General features: G+C 41.9%; 1 protein-coding gene across 6 annotated transcripts in view; it reads left to right on the top strand.

Annotated features, from left to right (window-relative positions):
- The first annotated feature begins 640 nt into the window (after positions 1–640).
- LOC115203753 (outer dense fiber protein 2) overlaps positions 641–18,489 on the top strand; it is a 42,492-nt gene continuing 24,643 nt past the window's right edge. The window contains exons 1-11 of one of the 6 annotated variants that reach the window (XM_029768707.1): positions 641–773; positions 14,322–14,353; positions 15,370–15,483; positions 15,765–15,878; positions 16,069–16,242; positions 16,367–16,557; positions 17,055–17,202; positions 17,441–17,566; positions 17,915–17,989; positions 18,146–18,217; positions 18,328–18,444. In XM_029768707.1, the coding sequence (XP_029624567.1) occupies positions 15,379–15,483; positions 15,765–15,878; positions 16,069–16,242; positions 16,367–16,557; positions 17,055–17,202; positions 17,441–17,566; positions 17,915–17,989; positions 18,146–18,217; positions 18,328–18,444 (1,122 nt within the window). In that variant the 5' untranslated portion in view covers positions 641–773; positions 14,322–14,353; positions 15,370–15,378. The other 5 variants (XM_029768705.1, XM_029768710.1, XM_029768709.1 and 2 more) reach the window with 5 other exon arrangements.

Here is an 18,489-nt window from a genome sequence, read left to right on the forward strand (position 1 = left end):
GCGTTCATACATTTTTTACGTAGTTAATAAAAAAATGGATTACACTATAACTCGTATTTCATATGTCACGATTCATCGATACTTATGCTATGATACTGGTAAAGTTGTCTCGCGTTATAAAAAAAGCTAACCAGCTCATGGATGCAAACAATGTTCTTCCCCAAAAACACCAAGTCTCGATCCAAAAGGCTTCTTAACAGCTTCTACCCCCAAGCCATTAGACTGCTGAATAGCTAATGAAATGGCTACCATGAAAACAGTCCAACCCATTTTTTTTTAACGCTGCTGCTACCCGCTGTTTATTATCTATGCCTTTAACCCTGCACATTGACTCGGTACAGCCTGTATATAGCGTTGTTGTTATTTTATTGTTGCTCTTTTATTTTTTAAAGTCTTATTATTCTTAACACTGCATTGTTGGTTAAGGCCTTGTAAGTAAGCATTTCACGGTAAGGTCTACATACACCTGCGGTATTCGGCGCGTTTGAAAAATAAAATGTGATTTGATTTGATTTGTAGGGACCGGTTGCTACTGACAACGTGGAACAGAACTCCACCAAAGGTCAGCTCTTTGCTCCATTCACAGACCAGCAAAGTTTTGAATGAGCCAATCACCTACCGGAACACTTGTCTACCGGAAGAATGGTGTTTTGGAGGACGCTTTGCCCACTGTCTTTGCTTTGCCTTTTGAATGAAATGGTAGCTAGCTACGTAAAATATATGTCACAATATCCATAAACCACAATTTCGACGAATATTTGGATTGTCACATGGTGAGTTACTTCTGGTGTTCTTAAAGGTACTTAAACAATTGGTTATTTTAGCTAAATCGATTTGTACACATCGCAGTCTCCTTTGCATAAACTCTGTTTAGCCAAAGCCCGTGGTTTAGCTTGCCATCTAACGTTAGCTAGCTACCGCACATTACTGCATTTCTTTAGCTATTTATATCTGTCTAGCTTACTAGATAGTGGCTATCTTACTAACTACTTATATTTTGATTGGCAGTTACAAGCGCCTGCTCAACAAGTTGCAGCTTCAGTCTGACAAATTGGATTGTATTGGGAAGGAAGAGGTGGAACTACAGTAACGTTAGCACACTGGCTTCAATTTACTCTGAAGCCAAAATCAAACGACAAGTGTTTATTTTTACGAGCGTGTACAGGCTGGAATTAGAATGCACCGAACTGAATGAGAGAGAACAGACGGGCCGCGAGAGTCAACGCCGCCATGTAACGTTACTTCAAATTAGAAAGCAAGTCTATTTCTCTCGCATCAACTTGAAGCAGTGCAGGCAAAGTGAGCGGATTAATGGTCAGAAAATATACATTGTGCATTGTTATGTCTGGAATTGTGACATGTATATTTAAGAAGTGTCTATTTAGTGTTGATAAGTTTAGCTGCCAGTGCCAATAATACATTTTAAAGCAATACATGTATGCCTATGTCGATATCGAGCACAGGCAGGCTAGGGCAGGGAAACTCGAGGAACTCCGTTCAAGAGAGAATACTGTTATGTAGAAAGAACAAGACTATCTACATTCTTTATAACCTGCTAGGGTGTATTAGCTACAACTCTCCTCACCTTCTTGAGTCAACATAACAGGAGACAGGTACAGTGGCGGTCGGGGGCGTTTAAGTTGAGGGAGAACAAAACATATTTTTTGTAGCATGGCCTTATTTATATTACAGCATATTGGATGACTGTCATTCATATCCCATTCACCCAGTTCAATGTAAAAGGTTTAGGCTACTACATGATACTGAAATGATCCCTTTACCCATCATGAGGTTGCTACAACCTAGTCTATGAATGAAAGTTTACAACGTAGGTAAACAAAGGTCGAGAGAAACATTTGAGTTGACAGACAGTGACACATTCAATACTGCCTTGCACACAAATTCAGGTATGTTTATCTCAGTTTCGTTCCGTTTGCATTCGTTTAAGAAACGTTTTTCAACAGAATCGGAGGAATGAATACTCCCCTGATAATGCGTGAACACAGTGCACTTTCATAGCAGCCACATTGTGTTCCTTCTCAAATCTATGCCCTCTCTTCCTCTCACCTTTTCCCTTCACTTCTGGACTTCAATGCACAACACATCAGCTGCATGAGACCAGGCAAAAAAACCTTTCCTAGCCATATCATAACTGCTACAGACAGCCTACATTGTTGTCACCATATTAGCTAAAGTAACATCAATCAACATAGCTAATAGAACTAACAGGTTAGTAAACCCACTACAATAATGCAGTAATGTTACAATGTACAGTCAGTAAGCAGTTTAGAACTTACACCAGGAGGCCCCGGTGGCAATAAATTAGTCAAACCAAAAGCTTACCTTGAATTGGAATAGTTCCAGTGTTGTGTTGGATAGTCATAACCAGCTAGCTAACATAGCATCCCTCTGAGTAGGCAAAACTAGCTAGCTGCACTTACTAGCTAAATAATTGAACCTGAATGCTTTGAGTACTAGATTCTAGAGGTCGACTGATTATGATTTTTCAACGCCGATACCGATTATTGGAGGACCAAAAAAAGCTGATACCAATTAATCAGAAGATTTTCATATATATATTTGTAATATTGACAATTAAAATTCTGAATGAACACTTATTTTAACATAATACATAAATAAAAATCTATTTAGTCTCAAATAAATAATGAAACATGTTCAATTTGGTTTAAATAATGTGAAAACACAGTGTTGGAGAAGAAAGTAAAAATGTGCATGTAAAAAGGCTAACGTTTAAGTTCCTTGCTCAGAACATGAGAACATATGAATGCTGGTGGTTCTTTTTAACATGAGTCTTCAATATTCCCAGTTAAGAAGTTTTAGGTTGTAGTTATTATAGGATTTATGATGCGACGACTATTTCTCTCTATACCATTTGTATTTCATATACCTTTGACTATTGGATGTTCTTATAGGCACTAGTATTGCCAGCCTAATCTCGGGAGTTGATAGGCTTGAAGTCATAAACAGCGCTGTGCCTCAAGCATTGCTAAGAGCTGCTGGTAAACACAGTAAATTGCTGTTTGAATGAATGCTTACGAGCCTGCTCCTGCCTACCACCGCTCAGTCAGACTGCTCTATCAAATATCAAATCATAGACTTAATTATAATGAATACACAGAAATACGAGCCTTTGGTCATTAATATGGTCAAATCCGGAAACCTTCATTTCGAAAACAAAACGTTTATTCTTTCAGTGAAATACGGAACCGTTCTCTTTTTTATCGAACGGGTGGCAACCCTAAGTCTAAATATTGCCGTTACATTGCACAACCTTCAATGTTATGTCATAATTATGTAATATTCTGGCAAATTAATTACGGTCTTTGTTAGGAAATGGTCTTCACACAGTTCGCAACGAGCCAGGTGGCCCAAACTGCTGCACATACCCTGACTTTGCTTGCACTGAACGCAAGAGAAGTGGCACAATTTGCCTAGTTAATATTGCCTGCTAACATGCATTTATTTTAACTAAATATGCAGGTTTTAAAAAATATACTTCTGTGTATTCATTTTAAGAAAGGCGTTGATGTTCCTGGTTAGATACATTTGTGCAACGATTGTGTTTTTTTCGCAAATGTGCTTTTGTTAAATCATCACCCGTTTGGCGAATTTGTAGTAGGCTGTGATTTGATGGCAAATTAACAGGCACCGCTTTGATTATATGCAACGCAGGACAAGCTAGTTAACCTAGTAATATCATCAATCATGTGTAGTTAACTAGTGATTATGTGAAGATTGATTGTTTTTTATAAGATAAGTGTAATGCTAGCTAGCAACTTACCATGGCTCCTTGCAGCCACAAGGTCCTTTTGATGCTTCACTCGCGTAACAGGTGGTCAGCCTGCCACGCAGTCTCCTCGTGGATTGCAATGTAATCGGCCATAATCGGCGTCCAAAAGGGCAGATTACAGATTGTTATGAAATCGGCCATAATTAATCAGCCATGCCGATTAATCGGTCGACCTTTAGTCTCAACGTCAACAGTGAAGAGGCGACTCCGGGATGATTTGGAAAGTTACACAACTGTCTATATAAGGTCCCGCAGTTGACCGTGTATGTCCGAGCAAAAACCAAGTCATGAGGTCGAAGGAATTGTCCGTAGAGCTCTGAGACAGGATTGTGTTGAGACACAGATCTGGGGAAGGGTACCAAAACATTTCTGCAGCATTGAAGGTCCCCAAGAACACAGTGGCCTCCATCATTCTTAAATATAAGAAGTTTGGAACCACCAAGACTCTTCCTGGACCTGGTCACGTGGCCAAACTGAGCAATCGGGGGAGAAGGGTCTTGGTCAGGGAGATGACCAAGAACCCGATGGTCACTCTGACAGAGCTCTAGAGTTCCTCTGTGGAGATGGGAGAATCTTCCAGAAGGAAGACCATCTCTGCAGCATGACAGATGGCTCGGAGTTTGCCAAAAGGCACCTAAAGACACTCAGACCATGAGAAACAAGATTCTCTGGTCTGATGAACCCAAGATTGAACTCTTTGGCCTGAATGCCAAGCGTCACATCTGGAGTAAACCTGGCACCATCCCTATGGTGAAGCATGGTGGTGGCAGCATCATGCTGTGGGGAAGTTTTTCAGCGGCAGGACTGGGAGGCTAGTCAGGATCGAGGCAAAGATAAACGGAGCAAAGTACAGGGAGATGCTTGATGAAAATCTGCTCCAGAGTACTCAGCACCTCAGACTGGGGCAAAGGTTCACCTTCCAACAGGACAACGATCCTAAGCACACAGCCAAGATAACCTTGCAGTGGCTTCAGGACAAGTCTCTGAATGCCCTTGTGTGGCCCAACCCACCCTGAGCCCGAACCTGATTGAACATCTCTGGTGAGACCTGAAAATAGCTGTGCAGCAACGCTCCACATCCAACCTGACAGATCTTGAGAGGATCTGCTGAGAAGAATGGGAGAAACTACCCAAGTACAGGTGTTCCAAGCTTGTGGCGTCACACCCAAGAAGACACAAGGCTGTGATCACTGCCAAAGGTGCTTCAACAAAGTACTGAGTAAAGGGTCTGAATACTTATGTAAATGTGATACTAAAGTATTTTTTATTTTTTATACATTTGCAAAAACATCTGAACCTGTTTTTGCCTTGTCATTATTTGGGTACTATGTGTAGATTGATGGGGGGGGGGGGGGGGGGGGGGGGAGATTTTAGAATAAGGCTGTAACCTAACAAAATGTGGAAAAAGTCAAGGGGTCTGAATACTTTCCGAAGGCACTGTATATACAGTTGAAGTCGGAAGTTTTCATACACCTTAGTCAAATGTTTTTTCACAATTCCTGACATTTAATCAGAGTACAAATTCCCTGTCTTAGGTCAGTTAAGATCACCACTTTATTTTAAGAATGTGAAATGTCAGAATTATAGTGGGTCAGACGTTGACATACGCTCAATTAGTATTTGGTAGCATTGCCTTTAAATTGTTTAACTTGGGTCAAACGTTTCGGGCTGCCTTCCATAAGCTTCCCACAATAAGTTGTGAGAATTTTGGCCCATTCCTCCTGACAGAGCTGGTGTAACGGAGTCAGGTTTGTAGGCCTCCTTGCTCGCACACGCTTTTTTAGTTCTGCCCACACATTTTCTATGGTTTTGAGGTCAGGGCTTTGTGATGGCCACTCCAATACCTTGAGTTTGTTGTTCTTAAGCCATTTTGCCACAAATTTGGAAGTATGCTTGGGGTCATTGTCCATTTGGAAGACCCATTTGCGAACAAGCTTTATCTTCCTGACTGATGTCTTGAGATGTTGCTTCAATATATCCACATCATTTTACTCCCCCGTGATGCCATCTATTTTGTGAAGTGCACCAGTCCCTCCTGCAGCAAAGCACCCCCACAACATGATGCTGCCACCCCCGTGCTTCACGGTTGGGATGGTGTTCTTTGGCTTGCAAGCCTCCCCCTTTTTCCTCCAAACATAATGATGGTCATTATTTTTATTTATTTGTTTTATTTCACCTTTATTTAACCAGGTAGGCTAGTTGAGAACAAGTTCTCATTTACAACTGCGACCTGGCCAAGATAAAGCAAAGCAGTGCGACACAAACAGCAATACAGAGATACACATGGAATAAACAAACATACAGTCAATAACACAATAGAGAAAAAGTATATACAGTGTGTGCAAAATAATTACAATTTAACAATTTAAACACTGGAGTGATAGATGTGCAAAAGATGAATTTGCAAGTAGAGATACTGGGGTGCAAAGGAGCAAAAAATAAATAATAAATAACAGTATGGGGATGAGGTAGTTGGATGGGCTATTTACAGATGGGCTGTGTACAGTTGCAGTGATCTATGAGCTGCTCTGACAGCTGGTGCTTAAAGTTAGTGAGGGAGATATTTGTCTCCAGCTTCTACGATTTCTGCAATTTGTTCCAGTCATTGGTAGCAGAGAACTGGAAGGAAACGCAGCCAAAAGAGGAATTGGCTTTGGGGGCGACCAGTTATGGCCAAACAGTTCTATTTTTGTTTCATCAGACCAGAGGACATTTATCAAAAAAGTACGATCTTTGTCCCCATGTGCAGTTGCAAACCGTAGTCTGGCTTTTTTTATGGCCGTTTTGGAGCAGGGGCTTCTTCCTTGCTGAGCGGCCTTTCAGGTTATGTCGATATAGGACTCGTTTTACTGTGGATATAGATACTTTTGTACCTGTTTTCTCCAGCATCTTCATAAGGTCCTTTGCTGTTGTCCTGGGATTGATTTGCACATTTTGCACCAAAGTACGTTCATCTCTAGGAGACAGAACACATCTCCTTCCTGAGCGGTATGACGGCTGCGTGGTCCCATGGTGTTTATACTTGCGTAATATTGTTTGTAAAGATGAACGTGGTACCTTCAGGGTTTTTGAAATTGTTTGCAAGGATGAACCAGACTTGTGGAGGTCTACAATTTTTTTTTCTGAGGTCTTGGCTGATTTCTTTTGATTTTCCCATGATGTCAAGCAAAGAGGCACTGAGTTTGACCGTAGGCCTTGAAATACATCCACAGGTACACCTCCAATTGACTCAAATTATGTCAATTAGCCTATCAGAAGCCTCTAATGCCATGACATAATTTTCTGGAATTTTCCAAGCTGTTCAAAGGCACAGTCAACTTAGTGTATGTAAACTTCTGACCCACTGGAATTGTGATACAGTGAATTATAAGTGAAATAATCTGTCTGTAAACAATTGTTGGAAAAATGACTTGTGTCATGCACAAAGTAGATGTCCTAACCGACTTGCCAAAACTATAGTTTGTTAACAAGAAATTTGTGGAGTGGTTGAAAAATGAGTTTTAATGACTCCAACCTAAGTGTATGTAAACTTCCGACTTCAACTGTAACACTGTAATTTTTTTTTTTTTTTTTTTAGAACATTCCACTACTTTGACCCTAACTGATCCTACACCAGGCCGACAAGATTCTTTCATTCAACACACCTTGTAACTCTTTTGCAGTACCTTTTGCACACAATGAGTAACAATACCATTGCTATATACACGGGGTACCAGAACCGAGTCGATGTGCGGGGGTATGAGGTAATTGAGGTAGATATTAGAGGTCGACCGATTAATCGGAATGGCTGATTAATTAGGGCCGATTTCAAGATTAAAAAAATATGTATATATTTTTTTACAAATTATTATTATTATTTTTTTTATATATATTTTTTACACCTTTATTTTTAAGAACACATTCTTATTTTCAATGACGGCCTAGGAACGATGGGTTAACTGCCTTGTTCAGGGGCAGAACGGCAGATTTTTACCTTGTTAGCTCGGGGATTCAATCTTGCAACCTTACTGTTAACTAGTCCAACGCTCTAACCACCTGCTTTACATTGCACTCCACGAGGAGCCTGCTTGTTACGCGAATGCAGTAAGAAGCCAAGGTAAGTTGCTAGCTAGCATTAAACTTATCTTTATAAAAAACCAATCAATCAATCAATCATAATCACTAGTTAACTTCACATGGTTGATGATATTACTAGTTTATCTAGCCTGTCCTGCGTTGCATATAATCGATGCGGTGCGCATTCGCGAAAAAGGACTGCCATTGCTCCAACGTGTACCTAACCGTAAACATCAATGTCTTTCTTAAAATCAATACACAGAAGTATATATTTTTAAACCTGCATATTTAGCTAAAAGAAATCCAGGTTAGCAGGCAATATTAACCAGGTGAAATTGTGTCATTTTGCATTCATTGCACGCAGAATCAGGGTATATGCAACAGTTTGGGCCACCTGGCTCGTTGCGAACTAATTTGCCAGAATTTTACGTAATTATGACATAACATTGAAGGTTGTGCAATTTAACAGGAATATTTAGACTTAGGGATGCCACCCTTTAGATAAAATACGGAACGGTTCCGTATTTCACTGAAAGAAAAAAACGTTTTGTTTTCAAGATGATAGTTTCCGGATTCGACCATATTAATGACCTAAGGCTCGTATTTCTGTGTGTTTATTATATTATAATTACGTCTATGATTTGATAGAGCAGTCTGACTGAGCGGTGGTAGGCACCAGCAGGCTCGTAAGCATTCATTCAAACAGCACTTACGTGCATTTTGCCAGCAGCTCTTCGCAATGCTTCAAGCATTGCGCTGTTTATGACTTCAAGCCTATCAACTCCCATGATTAGGCTGGTGTAACCGATGTGAAATGGCTAGCTAGTTAGCGGGGTGCGCGCTAATAGCGTTTCAAACGTCACTCGCTCTGAGACTTGGAGTAGTTGTTCCCCTTGCTCTGCATGGGTAACGCTGCTTCGAGGGTGGCTGTTGTCGATGTGTTCCTGGTTTGATCCCAGGTAGGAGCGAGGAGAGGGACGCTGTTACACTGGCAATACTAAAGTGCCTATAACAACATCCAATAGTCAAAGGTATATGAAATACAAATCGTATAGAGAGAAATAGTCCTATAATTCCTATAATAACTACAACCTAAAACTTCTTACCTGGGAATATTGAAGACTCATGTTTAAAGGAACCACCAGCTTTCATATGTTCTCATGTTCTGAGCAAGGAACTTAAACGTTAGCTTTCTTACATGGCACATATTGCAATTTTACTTTCTTCTCCAACACTTTGTTTTTTCATTATTTAAACCAAATTGAACATGTTACATTATTTATTTGAGGCTAAATAGATTTTATTGATGTATTGTATTAAGTTAAAATAAGTGTTCATTCAGTATTGTCGTATTGTCATTATTACAAATAAACAAACTAAAAGTCGGCCGATTAATCGGCATCGGCTTTTTCCGTCCTCCAATAATCGGCATCGGCATTGAAAAATCATAATCGGTCGACCTCTAGTCGATATGTACAGATAATAAATGTTAGCCGCAGCGTATGTGATGAGTCAAAATAGTTAGTGCAAAAAGGGTCAATGCAGCTTATTGGTTAACTATTTAAATAACTATTTCACAGACTTATGGCTTGGTGGTAGAAGCTGTTCAGGGTTCTGTTGGTTCCAGACTTGGTGCATTGGTACCCTTTGCCGTGTGGTAGCAGAGAGAACAGTCTATGACTTTGGTGGATGGAGCCTTTGACAATTTAAGGCCTTCCTCTGACACATCCTGGTATATTTATTTTTATTTCGCCTTTATTTAACCAGGTAGGCTAGTTGAGGACAAGTCCTTTATTTAACCAGGTAGGCTAGCTGAGAACAAGTTCTCATTTACAACTGTGACCTGGCCAAGATAAAGCAAAGCAGTTCGACACATACAACAACACAGAGTTACACATGGAATAAACAAACATACAATCAATAATACAGTAGAAAAATGTATATACAGCATGTGCAAATGAGGTAGGATAAGAGGGGTAAGGCAATAAATGCCATGGTGGTAAAGTAATTACAAAATAGCAATAAACACTGGAATGGTAGGATGTGCAGAAGATAAATATGCAAGTTGAGATACTGGGGTGCAAAGCAGCAAGATAAATAAATACAGTATGGGGATGAGGTAGATTGGATGGGCTATTTACAGATGAGCTATGTACAGGTGCAGTGGTCTGTGAGCTGCTCTGACAGCTGGTGCTTAAAGCTAGTGAGTGAGGTAAGAGTCTCCAGCTTCAGAGATTTTAGCAGTTCGTTCCAGTCATTGGCAGCAGAGAACTGGAAGGAGAGGTGGCCAAAGGAAGAATTGGCTTTGGGGGTAACCAGTGAGATATACCTGCTGGAGCGCGTGCTAAGGGTGGGTGCTGCTATGGTGACTAGTGAGCTGAGATAAGGCTGGTCTTTACCTAGCAGAGACTTGTAGATGACCTGGAGCCAGTGGGTTTGGCGACGAATATGAAGTGAGGGCCAGCCAACGAGAGCATACAGGTTGCAGTGGTGGGTAGTATATGGGGCTTTGGTGACAAAACGGATGGCACTGTGGTAGACTGCATCCAATTTGTTGAGTAGAGTGTTGGAGGCTATTTTGTAAATGACATCGCCAAAGTCGAGGATCGGTAGAATGGTCAGTTTTACGAGGGTATGTTTGGCAGCATGAGTGAAGGATGCTTTGTTGCGAAATAGGAAATTAATTTTGGGTTAGAGATGTTTAATGTGAGTCTGGAAGGAGAGTTTTACAGTCTAACCAGACACCTAGGTATTTGTAGTTGTCCAGAGTAGTGATGCTGGATGGGTGGGCAGGTGCGGGCAGCGATCGGGCATGCAGGTGCGGGCATGCATTTAGTTTTACTTGCATTTAAGAGCAGTTGGAGGCCATGGAAGGAGAGTTGTATGGAATTGAAGCTCGTCTGGAGGGTTGTTAACACAGTGTCCAACGAAGGGCCAGAAGTATACAGAATGGTGTCGTCTGCGTAGAGGTGGATCAAAGAATCACCAGCAGCGAGAGCGACATCATTGATGTATACAGAGAAGAGAGTCGGCCCGAGAATTTAACCCTGTGGCACCCCCATTGTGACTTCCAGAGGTCCGGACAACAGGCCTTCCGATTTGACATACTGAACTCTATCGGAGAAGTAGTTGGTGAACCAAGCGAGGCAATCATTTGAGAAACCAAGGCTGTTGAGCCTGCCAATGAGAATGTTGTGATTGACAGAGTCGAAAGCCTTTGCCAGGTCGATGAATACGGCTGCACAGTAATGTCTCTTATCGATGGCGGTTATGATATCGTTTAGGACCTTGAGCGTGGCTGAGGTGCACCCATGACCAGCTCTGAAACAAGATTGCATAGCGGAGAAGGTACGGTGAGATTCGAAATGGTCAGTAATCTGTTTGTTGACTTGGCTTTCAAAGACTTTAGAAAAGCAGGGTAGGATAGATATAGGTCTGTAGCAGTTTGGGTCGAGTGTCTCCCCCTTTGAAGAGGGGGATGACCGCGGTAGCTTTCCAATCTATGGGAATCTCAGATGACACGAAAGAGAGGTTGAACAGGCTAGTAATAGGGGTTGCAATAATTTCGGCAGATCATTTTAGATAGAGAGGGTCCAGATTGTCTAGCCCGGCTGATTTGTAGGGGTCCAGATTTTGCCGCTCTTTCAGAACATCAGCTGTCTGGATTTGGATGAAGGAGAAGTGGGGGAGGTTAAGGCGAGTTGCTGTGGGGAGCGCAGGGTTGTTGACCGGGGTAGGGGTAGCCAGGTGGAAAGCATGGCCAGCCGTAGAAAAATGCTTATTGAAATTCTCAATTATTGTGGATTTATCGGTAGTGACACTGTTTCCTAGCCTCAGTGCAGTGGGCAGCTGGGAGGAGGTGCTCCTATTCTCCATGGACTTTACAGTGTCCCAGAACGTTTTTGAGTTTGTACTACAGGTTGCAAATTTCTGTTTGAAAAAGCTAGCCTTAGCTTTCCTAACTGCCTGTGTATATTGGTTCCTAAATTCCCTAAAAAGTTGCATATCACGGCGGCTATTCGATGCTAATGCAGAACGCCACAGGATGTTTTTGTGTTGGTCAAGGGTAGACAGGTCTGGAGTGAACCAAGGGCTATATCTATTCCTAGTTCTACATTTTTTGAATGGGGCGTACTTTTGAGGTCGGCCGATTATGATTTTTCAACGCCGATACCGATTATTGTAGGACCAAAGATGCCGATTAATCGGCCGATTATTATTATGATTTTTTTTTAAATATGTGTGTATATATATACACACACACACACAGCTCTGAAGTGACAACGATACTGAAGAGTCTGCTTAGGAGACAAATACTCTCAACTGTTTGAATAATAAAAATAGAGTTTAAGTTACCTGTGATGAATGCTGAAAACAAAAACTGTAATTTCTATATGCAGGAAATCCTATTTTAATAATGGGCATGGTAAGAATTGACTACCAAAGTGCGAGTCATAATTCTCATGACACCTTCTAGCAAAATCTGAAAAGCGGTTCCTTCATTTATTCCATAGGATATTTTATGATTAACTTAAAATAAGGTCTGTGTTTGGTTTAGGCTTACACCACCTTGCCAATTTTATAACTGTGTAGATATCCATAGGATATAACTCTGATCAATATAAGCGAATATCATGTTTTTTGTAGAGTGGATTTATGAAAATATGTTGACAAACGTTACCTAGTGAGATTTACACGGGTATCAAAACGCCGAGGCGGTTTAAGCACAAAACACAGACTTTATTTGAAGTAGATCAAGACATTCTCTATGGAAGACATGAACGGTAAAATAACGAAGGAACCCCTTTCAAGTTCAGCCGCAAGTTATTACAGGAATTATGACGCGTCAACTATTTCTCTCTAAACCATATACCTTTGACTATTACGAGCCTGCTGCTGCCTACCACCGCTCAGTCAGACTGCTCTATCAAATATCAAATCATAGACTTAACTATAATATAATAAACTGACATATTATGGTCATTAATATGGTCAAATCCGGAAACTATCATCTCGAAAACATTATTCTTTCAGTGACATACGGAACCGTTCCGTATTTTATCTAACGGGTGGCATCCATAAGTGTAAATATTCCTGTTACATCGCACAACCTTCAATGTTATTTCATAGTTCCGTAAAATTCTGGCAAATTAGTTCGCAACGAGCCAGATTCTGTATACCCTGATTCTGCGTGCAACGAACGCAAGAGAACTGACACAATTTCACCTGGTTAATATTGCCTGCTAACCTGGATTTCTTTTAGCTAAATATGCAGGTTTAAAAATATATACTTCTGTGTATTGATTTTAAGAAAGGCATTGATCTTTATGGTTAGGTACAGTCGTGCAACGATTGTGCTTTTTTTCGCAAATGTACTTTTGTTAAATCATCCCCGTTTGGCGAAGTCTGCTGTCTTTGTTAGGAAGAAATAGTCTTCACAGTTCGCAACAAGCCAGGCGGCCCAAACTGCTGCATATACCCTGACTCTGTTTGCAAGAGAAGTGAGACATTTTCCCTAGTTAAAAGAAATTCATGTTAGCAGGCAATATTAACTAAATATGCAGGTTTAAAAATATATACTTGTGTATTGATTTTAAGAAAGACATCGATGTTTATGGTTAGGTACACGTCGGAGCAAAGACAGTCCTTTTTCGCGAATGCGCACCACATCGATTATATGCAAAGCAGGACAGGCTAGATAAACTAGTAATATCATCAACCATGTGTAGTTAACTAGTGTTTATGATTGATTGATTGTTTTTTATAAGATAAGTTTAATGCTAGCTAGCAACTTACCTTGGCAACGTAAAGCAGGTGGTTAGAGCGTTGGGCTAGTTAACGTACCATACGCTTGGCATCTAAAACACCTTAGTGGGATCGGCACAAAAGCTCTCATGGGATAACTGACATATCCTACCATGACTTTGTCAGATAAAGACTTTGCTTCAAAACTCAAAAGGACAGACAGTGTCTTCTCAGTTTCACCACGCTCGCCACTGTGTCAGCGGGTGTCACAGACACAGGGAATCTTACATTTCAGTTGCTCCACCTCAACACTTAAAACCACCCCAATAATCACTATTTTCAAAGGCACTCTGCTCCGGAGAGCAAAGCAAGTCACAGGTCTTGTCTCGAAGCGTGTGACACGAAGTGTCAACTCCCTCTGGGCGGAAGAAGAACAGAAAATCACAATTCCACTTCGAGCTACCTTCACCGATTTAACAGTACCCAAATGATATGGGTCAGCCAAAAGTCAGGGATCCTCTTTCTATAAAAATGTCACTCCCACTGTGCCAGAATCATCCTTTGCATGATCATCAGGGCACGGTTCAGAGGTCTTCACCACACGCAATTCACTCTCGTCAAGTTCAATTTCTGAGCCATCAGAGTATGGTTTGTACTTGGCACCATTCTTCCTCAACACATATCTTCCCTCTGCTCTTCTCCTTCCTAGCTACTCTCCATTCACCACACTAATTCTACCAGGTAAGTTGACTGAGAAGAACACATTCTCATTTACAGCAACGACCTGGGGAATAGTTACAAGGGAGAGGAATGAGCCAATTGGAAGCTGGGGATGATTAGGTGGCCATGATGATATGAGGCCCAGATTAGGAATTTAGCCAGGATACTGGGGTTAACACCCCTACGATAAGTGCCATGGGATCTTTAGTGACCACCGTGAGTCAGGACACCCGTTTAATGTCCAATCCGAAAGATTGCACCCTACACAGGGCAATGTCTCCAATCACTGCACTGGGGCATTAGGATATTTTTTTATTTGACCAGAGGAAAGAGTGCCTCCTTCTGGCCCCCCAACACCACTTCCAGTAACATCTGGTCTCCTATCCAGGGACCGACCAGGACCAACCCTTCTTAACTTCAGAAGGTATGCTCCTGCCGTGCCTTCATTCCCTAAAAGTATATATTTTTTGCTACTGCTCTGACATATGATCCTAGTCAGGGGCAGACTGGGACCAGAAATTGTCTCTGGTATTTCTAACACACCAGCCCATTTTCTTCCTTGAGGCCCCCACAATGGCCTATTGTTTTCCTCGAGGCCCCCACACAGGCCCATTTTCCCACCGGCCCGCACTATTAGCCTGATAATTATAATTTTGCACAAAATTAACAAGTTAGACAGGCCCATTAGGCAAAAAATGATACACCAGCCATGTGTTGGCTACACTGTAAACAAGGACTGACTTGAATGATCACTACATATCAGCTGCCAGTTCACATCGGACAGTCAACCAACCTGTTTGTTTACACTTCCTCCTCCTTTCATGCCTATGTTTGTGTTGATGATTGAGCCATGGAATCTGTCCCTATCAAGTCCTGCTTTGCACCATTTACTCTGTTCCTAACTGTGCATATGATTCAGTCTCCCTTTGTTTGATGGTGTGGTAGTGATGGGCAACAGTATAAAGGCTAATATGCTAAGGGAGAAAAGTGGGCCTATATTGTGGCTTTTGCCAAGTTGACTCATTGCTGTTTTACAGAAAAAAGCAATGAGGACCCGGTCAATCTCACCGCCCCTACATGTGCATGTGAATGAGACTACGCCTGTGCACGTGCATGTGAAGAAGAGCAGGAGCCCTTCCAGGACACCACAGGTTGGAAAACCCTTTTCAGGGAAACCCATTTGAAACGGTTAATTAAATGTTAATTACATTTCATATCAATGCAGTTCTGATTCAGGGTCTAAGGTGCTGAACTGATACAAAAAGAGCGGAGAATACCTTCCAAAGGTTTCTGAATGTATACTCCTTTTTCTTATGCTATCTGATACTGTATACCCTGCTTGTGTGAAAACTGCTGGATTTACCTGCACATGAATGCAGTACATGTAGGCCTAAATGTGTCTCCCTTGAGTTTCATGCTGTCTGCTTTGCAGGGTAAGACCAAGGTTGATGGAGGGAACCTGCGACCTACTGCAAAGGTGAAGACACGGGTGCCATGGATACCGCCTGGGAAGGCCTCAATGCGGGATGCCTCTTACAAATGGGAGGTCTGACATGCTATTCATTCCTTTTATCTCATCTCCACTAATGCAGTGTATTCATACTGCATTTATTGAAGCAATATCTTATGAAAGCACTCATATCGATACTTTCCTATCAACACTTTCATTAATATGGTATAAAATGGATCAAAAGAAGCCATATAGTCTGTTGTCACTGAACCTGTCCATGTCTTAGGGGCCGTCTCATCGCCTGGAGATCACACCATTACCTGAGCCCGAGACCTCCAACTCTCCCCTGCGATTGGCCGACCTGTCGTCAGAGGAGGAGGAAGTGCTGCATGGACGAATCAACCAGTACGAGAGGAAGATTGACAGCCTGATGACTGAGGTCAGCTCGTTGAAGAGTGAGGTCTGTCCCTCCCATTTAATTCTCCTTAGGACCGGTTCCACATGTTCCCCTAGTCCCTCACTCATTGATAAATGTATTTATCTTCTAAGTGTGTGTGTATGTACATGCCTGTGTATGTGTGCAGGTGGAGCTGCGGAGGAAGGAGCAGCTGTTGGAGCGCCAGTCGGAGAAGCTGAGCGCCTCCCAGCGGGTCATCGAGGAACAGGAGGAGGAGCTAGCCGAGGTGTCCAAGGAGCTAGAGGTCACGGAGAGGGAAAACTCCCGCCTGCGCCACTCCATGGAGAAGATGTTGGAGGAGACAGACTGCACCAGCAGGTATGGCCCAGACAGACACACTTGAAGCCATAGTTCATTCAAATTGTGTTTAATTGTCTTAGTCAGAAAGTAGAGAGGGCGACAGATACAGAGTGGCAGACAGAAAGGAAGGGCCTAGGTGGGATTCATAACCCCGTCGCCTGCAGGTAAGTGTAGTCAGGAGTCTGCAGCGCTACCACTAGACCAGACTCCAGTAAAACTTCTCATGACTGTAATGAGCCTTAATTCTCAGATGCCTTTAACCCAAAAACAGTCCTAGCAGGCTATCACACTATTTGGTAGTTTTTCATCAAATCTGATTGTCAGGAGTTGCAAAATACAAGTTGTCAACAGGCCCCAGTGACTCACGCAAAATAATATAATTGTCCTACTTAATAATATACAGCTAAATAAACGTAAAACTATAAAACATTATCTTTCCTGTACCCCTTATTCAAAATCTTCCGTCCCTTTGCCTCTCTCCTGTTGTGTCTGCCATAACCCCCCTGTACATACAGAGTGGAGAGGTCTATGGAGTCGATGCAGCTGGAGAAGGATACCCTGCTCAGGAAGCTGATGGAGGCAGAGATGGATGGGATGGCCGCTGCCAGGCAGGTGTCAGCCCTGAGAGAAACCGTCACCAAGATGAGGAGCTCCAGCGCCAGTGTGAGTGTCAGCAGAGACATGTTTGGGGGTCAATACCATTTCTATTCAGGGGATGGATTAAAATAACAATTCACAGACCATTTATCAATTAACTTCCTGAGTTGACTGAATTGAACTGGAATTGACCCCAACCATGCAAAGATACCAATATAGGCTTTCAAAATACATATGGTAGGTGTAACCTCAAAGATATACAGTAGGTGTTGATATCTGAAATGCTTTATTTTGATTGGAAAAGAGAATGTCGGGGTCTGAGTCTTCATTCCTGGCGCGTCAGAAGGAGCTGCTGCTCCAAAAACTGGAAACATTTGAGTCTACCAACCTCACTCTCCGCCACCTACTGAGGGAACAGCATGGACGTGAGGTACCAGTACACCCTCCATGCCAGTAGAGGGCAGACTAACCTACAGCAGAGTAGAGCAACTCACTTTAATCCATAACACCGGCCTTGATTTGGGGCCACAACATGATTAGCGAAGTAAGCAAATTTCCTTATGTTGAACCCTAACCCTACTTGAACCCATAAGTTTCAAAAACTTCCAGCATGGTGAAAATGCTCACATGATGAATAACCATGGACGTTCGGAAGTAGGATGAGACAGCAAGCCAATTAGAACTCACAATCTAATCATGTTGTGGCTTGAAATACGGGCCTCTTATAGCTACACTTTTACCTGTTGTGGTGGTGGCAGTTTTTTTTATTTTTGAACAGATGGAATCCATGAGGATTTCAGAGCAGAAAGATATACTTCTGAAGAGGCTGACGAACACAGAGGCAGAAAACTCGGTGTGTTTCTTTAAATAAGCCACTGTCAGTCAACAAAATATTCGGTGAATCATGCATCCCCAAAATGTCCTCTTCAAAATGGTTTGTGCTTATTGGACGGCTGATGAATAGAAGAAGGTTGTACTGAAGTACATTTCTGTGTCATTCCTCACACAGCATCTTGTTTTGAAACTTCAAGAGAAAGAGAGGGAGGTTAATCAACTGACTACACTTATGGACACTGAGAAGGTGAACTATAGTTGCAGTATTTTACATCTCACACACTAACAGCGTGTTCAACAAATGTATCATTATTTGAATGATTCAAATAATTTATTTGCTTTCTGTTGTTGTTCCAGGAGAATGCTAAGACCACAGGCGAGCTGTCTAAAGTACTGGAGTCTACTCGGGCCCATTTGCAGAGCCAGTTACGCAGCAAAGAGGCCGACAACAACCGCCTTGCTGTGCAAATCAAGGTAAAGTGACATGTTATATGGCTTCCATTTGGACACAATTCAACT

The sequence above is a fragment of the Salmo trutta genome, chromosome 12 (genome assembly GCF_901001165.1).
Source record: "Salmo trutta chromosome 12, fSalTru1.1, whole genome shotgun sequence".
NCBI lineage: Eukaryota > Metazoa > Chordata > Actinopteri > Salmoniformes > Salmonidae > Salmo > Salmo trutta.